This window comes from Taudactylus pleione, unplaced genomic scaffold, assembly GCF_031769625.1.
Source record: "Taudactylus pleione unplaced genomic scaffold, aTauple2 ptg000514l, whole genome shotgun sequence".
Lineage (NCBI taxonomy): Eukaryota > Metazoa > Chordata > Amphibia > Anura > Myobatrachidae > Taudactylus > Taudactylus pleione.
The window spans coordinates 108031-120000 of record NW_028284916.1 but is presented as its reverse complement, the minus strand read 5'-3'; the positions used below and the strand labels follow the sequence as shown (position 1 = coordinate 120000).

General features: G+C 42.6%; 1 protein-coding gene across 1 annotated transcript in view; it reads left to right on the top strand.

The window, feature by feature from the left end:
• The window catches only part of ADGRL4 (adhesion G protein-coupled receptor L4), a 308744-nt gene that overhangs the window by 280354 nt on the left and 16420 nt on the right, over nucleotides 1-11970 (top strand). The window contains exon 15 of the mRNA XM_088450302.1: nucleotides 1577-1745. Coding sequence (XP_088306428.1) covers nucleotides 1577-1745 — 169 coding nt within the window. The remainder of the gene's footprint in view (nucleotides 1-1576; nucleotides 1746-11970) is intronic.

The window sequence follows — 11970 nt, the reverse complement described above, 5'->3', positions numbered from 1 at the left end:
TAGATTGATAGATAGATAGATAGATAGATAGATAGATAGATAGATATGAGATAGATTGATAGATGGATATGAGATAGATAGATAGATATGAGATAGATAGATATGAGATAGATAGATAGATAGATATGAGATAGATAGATATGATATAGTTTGATAGATAGATAGTTCTTACCTCCTTGAAAAAGGCAGAGCCCCTGCCGAAACACGTCGGAGACCCCCTACATTCTGACACTACAGCCAGCTTACACCAGAGCTCTTCATTCCCGCGAGAACTCGGTCGAGCCTTGCTGCTTCCAGAACCCTCTCTACCCACCACCCGCAGGGCCGCGCTGGGCATCACACCTAGCAAAGCCCTGCGCACCCCTCTTGATCACCACTCCACCTGTTAGACCCAGGCGACCACGCACCGCCCCCTGGGAGCAACCAACACCAGCTCCACTCACAGCTGTTCATCCAGCAGCAATCCCTAAGCGATCCACACCAGCACCCACCAGGCAGCGGGAACAGAATGCCAGCAACGCGGTGCACCAAGCCCCACAGTGCACCAGCAAGCCACTACCACACACAGAGCTTCCTCCAACTGCTGACACCAAAGCAGCCATCCAACACCACATCTGCAAAAGGAAACTCTAACACCAGCTACCAGCAGCCCAAGCCTTTTTCACCAACAAATCCTACCGGTAGGTAAGTGACTCCGAGACTTATACCCCTGCGTGGGACGCCGCCAGGGTGTACATCCACAACCGCCAGACCCACTTCCAACCCACCACTCCCCTCCCACCGAGACAACCTAAGACTGTTGATCAAAGGTCCAGCATGGGTAACGTGCCGGTCTATTGAACTGCACGGAAGGAGCCCCCTAAAAGGGTCCACTCACCTCCCTAGTCTCCACCCACACACACCCCTAAGTGGATCGCTCACCCCACCTGGGTGCCTGGGACCGAACAGGATTAGTACTGTTTTTTTCCAATAAACCCTTTGGCCCCCATTTCTGCCTCTGTCTTCATTTCCTCACCCACCACCTCCAGTCCATTAGACCCCCTTCCCTCCCTACACCCCATCACTCCACACACAACATCGAACACAAAAGACCACAACACACTATTACTCCAGCATTACACCCATAGGGCGAGCGCACCCTCTGCACCCTCTACCCCATTCTATCGTTACACAGGACCCGGTACTCCTGCTTTTAGGAAGGTGCAGCACCCCGACACAAACAATACATCTCACATCCCATCTGCCCATACAGCAGAGCTCAGTTCTAACCCATCATTTCCAGATAGATAGATAGATATGAGATAGATTGATTGATAGATAGATAGATAGATACATATGAGATAGATAGATAGATAGATAGATAGATAGATAGATAGATATGAGATAGATATGAGATAGATATGAGATAGATACAGTATGAAATAGATAGACTTTAAGCTAAATTCATGCTTTGATGGATGTCGGTCATGCTAATATTGATACCTCACACTAACCAGTCAGTCCATGTTTCAGTCCTGATGGATTCTCCCATATTTTCTGCTCTACATTCCTAAAACGCGGCAATGTTCCTCCCCAGGTCCTGTGCCCGGGGCGCCCTGGCCCTGCTCTTCCTTCTTGGTGCAACATGGATGTTTGGGGTCCTTCATGTTGTAAACGGCTCAGTGGTGACAGCTTATCTCTTCACAATCTCTAACGCCTTCCAGGGAATGTTCATCTTCATCTTCCTCTGCGTATTATCCAAAAAGGTAGGTAACGCATAGACCTATAGGTTATCGTTACTATTGTTGTCTCGCTCAGTACAAGAGGCCTCCACCTTGGAAACCTTTAAAACCTTCAAGACTCACCTGTTTAATTAATGTTCTTTTACTTTCAGAAACTGTAAACAAATACTTAGGGGTATATTTACTAAAGTGAGAGTTTTCAGAAGTGGAGATGTTGCCCATAGCAACCAATCAGATTCTACTTAACATTTAAATAGCATCTTCTAGAAGATACTAGCTAGAAACTGATTGGTTGCTATAGGCAACATCTCCACTTCTGAAAACTATTTTTAGTAAATTTACCCCTTACAGTACAGTAGCTCTATTTTCTATGGTTGGTTATTACCCAAATTAAGTTTATTTTATATCATGTCTTTTTGGGAGGCATGCATTGCACAAATAGCATCATTACTATTTACATTAATGTTACTGTTAGCCATACAATGTCTATTATTGGTAATGTCACTATCAATATTATTATATTTACTATTGTTATTAAATTATTTATTTTTTTGCAAACCCAGTGTGTTTTTGCAGAATAAAATATTGACTACCAGTAGCCACATATAGTACACCTTACTCTACTGCCTATGGGTCTCATTCAGACCCGCTCGCGAGCGCAGGACGCTCGCAAGCGGGTCGATGTTACCCCAATGCACATGCGCACGACGGAGGGAGCTCCTTCGTGCGCATGCGCGAGACCCAGACAGCGACAGCCAAGCTGTCGCTCCAGGTCTCGCACCAAAGGGGGCGTGCTGTCAATGGTGACTGACAGCATGCCCCCTTTGGTGGGCGTGGCTGCCAGACGGAGGCGTTCCCATGGGAACGCCTACCGTCTGGGTCCGGCCCCACTAACATCACTAGTGATGTCAGTGGGAGTGATTTTGGCTCTGATAGAGCCAAAATCACTCCAGGGCTTGCTGCCACGAGACCCTACCGCAGGGTCTCGTCGCAAGCCCGATGGTCACGATGGTCTTGACCATCGCAACCATCATCATGGACGCTCGCATAAGCTGTGTGTGGTAACCCACAGCTATGCGAGCGTCCAAAAGGCTGCTCCACATTTAAATAGGACAGCCCTGATTCAGAGCGAGCGCTCTGGTCAGAGCGTCCGGCTCTGAATCAGGGCCATTGTTCAATAAGTTAAACTTTTGTGGTCAATAAAATGAGCTCTGTATGGTGGCCACTTGGATGCTCACTGTTCTGTATGATGGTACACTGTTTGTTTTATATAGCACTCATTGGAATGCTCTCTGTAATGTATGTGGGTCACTAGAAATCTCTGCTTGGAACAGATGAGTCCTCTTACACCTTTCCTTTTTTGTTTAATTTGACACGAGATGCTTAGCATGGCTAAGATGCTCTACCACAAGTAGCGATTGGATAAATTAACAATTTTTCTTCTTTTTTTACTGCAAAAGAATCTGTGTATAGTAGCAGATTAATGTAGCAAATGTTCAGAAAAATCACCAGGAGTGGCTAAGTCACAGAGTTGATGGCATGGCAAATTTGTCCATATGTCTAGATGTATGTGGACACATCTGTATGATGGTTCCTGGGATGCTCTCTGTATTGTATGGTGGTCTTTGGAATGCAAATTAGGAAAGAGACTGATGTCAACGGATAAATATTCTCTACAAAAGCATTTCATAACATATTTGTGCTATGTATAGTAAATAAGTGTTATTAGATTAAATAAATGGATAAACAGTATAGAATACATGTGCCATAAATGAGTATGTGTTGCATTCATTTAGAGATATATAGGAATTCATCTGGTATTGGTATAAAGGTGTAATGCAAGTACGCATTGGTATATAGGTGTAATGCAGGTAGGCATTGGTATACAGGTGTAATGCAGGTAGACATTAGTATACAGGTGTAATGCAGGTAGACATTAGTATACAGGTGTAATGCAGGTAGGCATTGGTATACAGGTGTAATGCAGCTAGACAATACAGGTTGGCATTAGTATAAAGGTGTAATGCAGGTAGGCATTGGTATAAAGGTGTAATGCAGGTTGGTATTGGCATACAGGCGTAATGCAGGTAGGTATTGGTATACAGGTGTAATGCAGGCAGACATTAGTATACAGGTGTAATGCAGGTAGGCATTAGTATAGAAGTGTAATGCAGGTAGGCATTGGTATACAGGTTTAATGGTGGTAGACATTAGTATACAGGTGTAATGCAGGTAGGCATTGGTATACAGGTGTAATGCAGGTAGACAATACAGGTTGGCATTAGTATAAAGGTGTAATGCAGGTAGGCATTGGTATAAAGGTGTAATGCAGGCTGGTATTGGCATGCAGGGGTAATGCAGGTAGGTATTGGTATACAGGTGTAATGCAGGCAGACATTAGTATACAGGTGTAATGCAGGTAGGCGTTGGTATACAGGTGTAATGCAGGTAGGCATTGGTATACAGGTGTAATGCAGATAGACATTAGTATACAGGTGTAATGCAGGTTGGCATTAGTATACAGGTGTAATGCAGGTAGACATTAGTATACAGGTGTAATGCAGGTAGGCATTGGTATACAGATGCAATGCAGGTAGACATTAGTATACAGGTGTAATGCAGGTAGACATTAGTATACACATGTGGTGCAGGTTGGTATTGGTATACAGGGATAATGCTGGTTGGTATTGGTATACAGGTGTGATGCAGGTAGACATTAGTATACTGGTGTAATGCAGGTTGGTATTGGTATACAGGTGTAATGCAGGTAGACATTAGTATACAGGTGTATTGCAGGTAGACATTAGTATACACATGTGATGCAGGTTGGTATTGCTATACAGGGATAGTGCAGGTTGGTATTGGTATACAGGTGTGATGCAGGTGGACATTAGTATACAGGTGTAATGCAGGTAGGCATTGGTATACAGGTGTAATGCAGATAGACATTAGTATACAGGTGTAATGCAGGTTGGCATTAGTATACAGGTGTAATGCAGGTAGACATTAGTATACAGGTGTAATGCAGGTAGGCATTGGTATACAGGTGTAATGCAGGTAGACATTAGTATACAGGTGTAATGCAGATAGACATTAGTACACAGTGGAAATGCAGGTTGGTACTGGTATACAGGGGTAATGCAGGTAGGTATTTGTATACAGGTGTAATGCAGGCAGACATTAGTATACAGGTGTAATGCAGGTTGGTGTTGGTATACAGGTGTAATGCAGGTAGGCATTGGTATACAGGTGTAATGCAGATAGACATTAGTATATAGGTGTAATGCAGGTTGGCATTAGTATACAGGTGTAATGCAGGTAGGCATTGGTATACAGGTTTAATGGTGGTAGACATTAGTATACAGGTGTAATGCAGGTAGGCATTGGTATACAGGTGTAATGCAGGTAGACAATACAGGTTGGCATTAGTATAAAGGTGTAATGCAGGTAGGCATTGGTATAAAGGTGTAATGCAGGTTGGTATTGGCATGCAGGGGTAATGCAGGTAGGTATTGGTATACAGGTGTAATGCAGGCAGACATTAGTATACAGGTGTAATGCAAGTAGGCATTAGTATAGAAGTGTAATGCAGGTAGGCATTGGTATACAGGTTTAATGGTGGTAGACATTAGTATACAGGTGTAATGCAGGTAGGCATTGGTATACAGGTGTAATGCAGGTAGACAATACAGGTTGGCATTAGTATAAAGGTGTAATGCAGGTAGGCATTGGTATAAAGGTGTAATGCAGGTTGGTATTGGCATGCAGGGGTAATGCAGGTAGGTATTGGTATACAGGTGTAATGCAGGCAGACATTAGTATACAGGTGTAATGCAGGTAGGCGTTGGTATACAGGTGTAATGCAGGTAGGCATTGGTATACAGGTGTAATGCAGATAGACATTAGTATACAGGTGTAATGCAGGTTGGCATTAGTATACAGGTGTAATGCAGGTAGACATTAGTATACAGGTGTAATGCAGGTAGGCATTGGTATACAGATGCAATGCAGGTAGACATTAGTATACAGGTGTAATGCAGGTAGACATTAGTATACACATGTGGTGCAGGTTGGTATTGGTATACAGGGATAATGCTGGTTGGTATTGGTATACAGGTGTGATGCAGGTAGACATTAGTATACTGGTGTAATGCAGGTTGGTATTGGTATACAGGTGTAATGCAGGTAGACATTAGTATACAGGTGTATTGCAGGTAGACATTAGTATACACATGTGATGCAGGTTGGTATTGCTATACAGGGATAGTGCAGGTTGGTATTGGTATACAGGTGTGATGCAGGTGGACATTAGTATACAGGTGTAATGCAGGTAGGCATTGGTATACAGGTGTAATGCAGATAGACATTAGTATACAGGTGTAATGCAGGTTGGCATTAGTATACAGGTGTAATGCAGGTAGACATTAGTATACAGGTGTAATGCAGGTAGGCATTGGTATACAGGTGTAATGCAGGTAGACATTAGTATACAGGTGTAATGCAGATAGACATTAGTACACAGTGGAATGCAGGTTGGTACTGGTATACAGGGGTAATGCAGGTAGGTATTTGTATACAGGTGTAATGCAGGCAGACATTAGTATACAGGTGTAATGCAGGTTGGTGTTGGTATACAGGTGTAATGCAGGTAGGCATTGGTATACAGGTGTAATGCAGATAGACATTAGTATATAGGTGTAATGCAGGTTGGCATTAGTATACAGGTGTAATGCAGGTAGACATTAGTATACAGGTGTATTGCAGGTAGACATTAGTATACACATGTGATGCAGGTTGGTATTGCTATACAGGGATAGTGCAGGTTGGTATTGGTATACAGGTGTGATGCAGGTGGACATTAGTATACAGGTGTAATGCAGGTAGGCATTGGTATACAGGTGTAATGCAGATAGACATTAGTATACAGGTGTAATGCAGGTTGGCATTAGTATACAGGTTTAATGCAGGTAGACATTAGTATACAAGTGTAATGCAGGTAGGCATTGGTATACAGGTGTAATGCAGGTAGACATTAGTATACAGGTGTAATGCAGATAGACATTAGTACACAGTGGAAATGCAGGTTGGTACTGGTATACAGGGGTAATGCAGGTAGGTATTTGTATACAGGTGTAATGCAGGCAGACGTTAGTATACAGGTGTAATGCAGGTTGGTGTTGGTATACAGGTGTAATGCAGGTAGGCATTGGTATACAGGTGTAATGCAGATAGACATTAGTATATAGGTGTAATGCAGGTTGGCATTAGTATACAGGTGTAATGCAGGTAGACATTAGTATACAGGTGTAATGCAGGTAGGCATTGGTATACAGATGCAATGCAGGTAGACATTAGTATACAGGTGTAATGCAGGTAGACATTAGTATACACATGTGGTGCAGGTTGGTATTGGTATACAGGGATAATGCTGGTTGGTATTGGTATACAGGTGTGATGCAGGTAGACATTAGTATACTGGTGTAATGCAGGTTGGTATTGGTATACAGGTGTAATGCAGGTAGACATTAGTATACAGGTGTATTGCAGGTAGACATTAGTATACACATGTGATGCAGGTTGGTATTGCTATACAGGGATAGTGCAGGTTGGTATTGGTATACAGGTGTGATGCAGGTGGACATTAGTATACAGGTGTAATGCAGGTAGGCATTGGTATACAGGTGTAATGCAGATAGACATTAGTATACAGGTGTAATGCAGGTTGGCATTAGTATACAGGTGTAATGCAGGTAGACATTAGTATACAGGTGTAATGCAGGTAGGCATTGGTATACAGGTGTAATGCAGGTAGACATTAGTATACAGGTGTAATGCAGATAGACATTAGTACACAGTGGAAATGCAGGTTGGTACTGGTATACAGGGGTAATGCAGGTAGGTATTTGTATACAGGTGTAATGCAGGCAGACATTAGTATACAGGTGTAATGCAGGTTGGTGTTGGTATACAGGTGTAATGCAGGTAGGCATTGGTATACAGGTGTAATGCAGATAGACATTAGTATATAGGTGTAATGCAGGTTGGCATTAGTATACAGGTGTAATGCAGGTAGACATTAGTATACTGGTGTAATGCAGGTAGACATTAGTATACTGGTTTAATGCAGGTAGACATTAGTATACACATGTGGTGCTGGTTGGTATTGGTATACAGGGATAATGCAGGTTGGTATTGGTATACAGGTGTGATGCAGGTAGACATTAGTATACTGGTGTAATGCAGGTTGGTATTGGTATACAGGTGTAATGCAGGTAGACATTAGTATACAGGTGTATTGCAGGTAGACATTAGTATACACATGTGATGCTGGTTGGTATTGCTATACAGGGATAGTGCAGGTTGGTATTGGTTTACAGGTGTGATGCAGGTAGACATTAGTATACTGGTGTAATGCAGGTTGGTATTGGTATACAGGGGTAATGCAGGTTGGTATTGGTATACAGGTGTAATGCAGGTAGGCATTGGTATACAGGTTCGATGCAGGTAGGCATTTTTATACAGGTGTAATGCAGTTTGGTATTGGTATACAGGTGTAATGCAGGTAGACATGTTTATACAGGTGTATTGCAGGTTGATATTGGTTAACAGGTGTAATGCAGGTTGGTATTGGTATACAGGGGTAATACAGGTGGGTATTGGTATACAGGTGTAATGCAGGTAGTCATTGGTATACATGTGTAATGCAGGTAGACATTTTTATACAGGTGAACTGCAGGTAGACATTAGTATACATGTGTAATGCAGGTTGGTATTGGTATACAGGTGTAATGAAGGCAGGCATTGGTATACAGTTGTAAAGCAGATAGACATTAGTATACATGTGTAATGCAGGTTGGCATTAGTATACAGGGGTTATGCATTGGTATACAGGTGTAATGCAAGTAGACATTAGTATACATGTGTAATGCAGGTTGGTATTGGTATACAGGGTTAATGCAGGTTGGTATTGGTATACAGGTGTGAAGCAGGTAGACATTAGCTTACACGTGTAATGCAGGTTGGTATTGGTATACAGGTGTATTGCAGGTATTCATTAGTATACAGGTGTAATGCAGGTAGACATTGGTATACATGTATAATGCAGGTTGGTTTTGGTATACAGGGGTAATGCAGGTTGTTATTGGTATACAGGTGTAGTGCGGGTAGACATTAGTATACAGTTGTAATGCAGGTTGGTATTGGTATACATGTATAATGCAGGTTGGTATTGGTATACAGGTGTAATGCAGGTTGGTATTGGTATACAGGGGTAATGCAGGTTGATATTAGTCTACAGGTGTAATGTGCAGGTTGGTGTTGGTATTCAGGAGTAATGTAGGTTGGTATTGGTATACAGGTGTAATGCAGGTAGACCGTAGTATACAGGTGTAATACAGGTTGGTATTGGTACTTAGGGGTAATGTAGGTTGGTATTGGTATACAGGGGTAATGCAGGTTGGTATCGGTATACAGGTGTAATGCAGGTAGACATTAGTATACAGTTGTAATACAGGTTGGCATTGGCATACAGGTGTGATGCAGGGTGGTATTGGTATACAGGTGTAATGCAGGTTGGTATTGGTATACAGGTGTAATGCATGTAGACATTAGTATACAGGTGTAATGCAGGTTGGTATTGGTATACAGGTGTAATGAAGGCAGGCATTGGTATACAGTTGTAATGCAGATAGACATTAGTATACATGTGTAATGCAGGTTGGCATTAGTATACAGGGGTTATGCATTGGTATACAGGTGTAATGCAGGTAGACATTAGTATACATGTGTAATGCAGGTTGGTATTGGTATACAGGGTTAATGCAGGTTGGTATTGGTATACAGGTGTGAAGCAGGTAGACATTAGCATACACGTGTAATGCAGGTTGGTATTGGTATACAGGTGTATTGCAGGTATTCATTAGTATACAGGTGTAATGCAGGTAGACATTGGTATACATGTATAATGCAGGTTGGTTTTGGTATACAGGGGTAATGCAGGTTGTTATTGGTATACAGGTGTAGTGCGGGTAGACATTAGTATACAGGGGTAATGCAGGTTGATATTAGTCTACAGGTGTAATGTGCAGGTTGGTGTTGGTATTCAGGAGAAATGTAGGTTGGTATTGGTATACAGGTGTAATGCAGGTAGACCGTAGTATACAGGTGTAATACAGGTTGGTATTGGTACTTAGGGGTAATGTAGGTTGGTATTGGTATACATGGGTAATGCAGGTTGGTATCGGTATACAGGTGTAATGCAGGTAGACATTAGTATACAGTTGTAATACAGGTTGGCATTGGTATACAGGTGTGATGCAGGGTGGTATTGGTATACAGGTGTAATGCAGGTTGGTATTGGTATACAGGTGTAATGCATGTAGACATTAGTATACAGGTGTAATGCAGGTTGGTATTGGTATACAGGTGTGATGCAAGTAGACATTAGTATACAGGGGTAATGCAGGTTGGTATTGGTATACAGGGGTAATGCAGGTTGGCATTGGTATACAGGTGTGATGCATGTTGGTGTTGGTATTCAGGGGTAATATAGGTTGGTATTGGTATACAGGGGTAATGCAGGTTGGTATTGGTATACAGGGGTAATGCAGGTTGGCATTGGTATACAGGTGTGATGCATGTTGGTGTTGGTTTTCAGGGGTAATGTAGGCTGGTGTTGGTATACAGGGGTAATGCAGGTTGGTATTGGTAAACAGGGGTAATGCAGGTTGGTATTGGTAAACAGGTCTAATGCAGGTAGACATTAGTATACAGGTGTAATGCAGGTTGGTATTGGTATACAGGTGTGATGCAGGTAGACATTAGTATACAGGGGTAATGCAGGTTGGTATTGGTATACAGGTGTGATGCAGGTAGACATTAGTATACAGGTGTAATGGAGGTTAGTATTGGTATACAGAGTTATTGCAGGGTGGTATTGGTATACAGGTGTAATGCAGGTAGACATTAGTATACAGGTGTAATGCAGGTTGGTATTGGTATACAAGTGTTATGCAGGTAGACATTAGTATACAGATGTAATGCAGGTAGATATTAGTATACAGGTGTAATTAGGGTTGGTATTGGTATACAAAAATACAGTTCACAAATGATTAGTTATAACATCTATGCACAAATAATATTTACCATTTCTGACCGGCAAACTCATGAACTGCTACTTACTGTAGTCCCTATGACAACTATAATAAATCAAGATTTTCAAGCCGCAAGTTGTAATATTTTCGTCCTGTAATTGTTAAGCTATTACTAGAGTTGTAAATCAATAGAAATTCTATTTCGCTTACATTTTCATCTTGGAACGTGATTAAAGCTGCTGGTTTTGTTAATCGTTGTTTGTTACTCTCTTTTAATACATGGAAACATCGTTTTTGTGAGATCATTTAATAAAGAGTCGCTGTATTGCAGCTTTAGTAATTGTTTGTAGAATAACAAAATATACACATACTGTAATGTCTGGCACTGCATACTGTATGTTACATGTCATATTGCGTGTCAAACATGTATATAGTGTGTATATATTATAAACTGATACTCTACTGTATATTTTAAGGATAATAGAAGAGATTAGACTGCTACATTTGACAGCAGGAGGAGTAAAGAGCTGTCTTTCTGCAGACTATTCCGTCTTACAGGTTCAGGGCTGGGGGGGGAGTGCATGGATAATACCGGTTCCCTGCTTTGTATGACAGACCACATCACGGTGCCACCTGCACTACCATCTGGCTAGCAGGGTGCCTGGAATGGCACCCTGCAGCCAGTACAGTATAACCGCTGAGAGTCCCTACAGTATGTGCAGCCACACGGAGCTCTGGGCAGTGTAGCACTTCCTAGTGTAGGCAGCCCCACCTCCTTTGTGGACGTCATGACATCATGCGCTCAGCCCATTGCAGCCCTGTTACACCACACGGAATCAATATGAATGACCGCCGGACCTATGTGACCTATTTGAACCCGGTGGATCAAATCCCGACGCCAGCAGACCGACAGCAGTGAAAATCCCGACAGGGGATCATATTTAAGTAAAACTAACCCTCCCCCCCCCTAGCCCTCCCTTAGGGGTGCCTAACCCTAACCTACCCACCTAGTGCCTAACCCTAATCCCCCCCCCAAGTGCCTAAACATAACCCCCCCGTCCCCGCAGCCTAAACCTAAGTCTCCAGAGGGGGTGCCTAACCCTAACCTCCCCCCCCAGGGGTGCCTAACCTTAACCCCCCCCCTTCCCCTAGCCTGA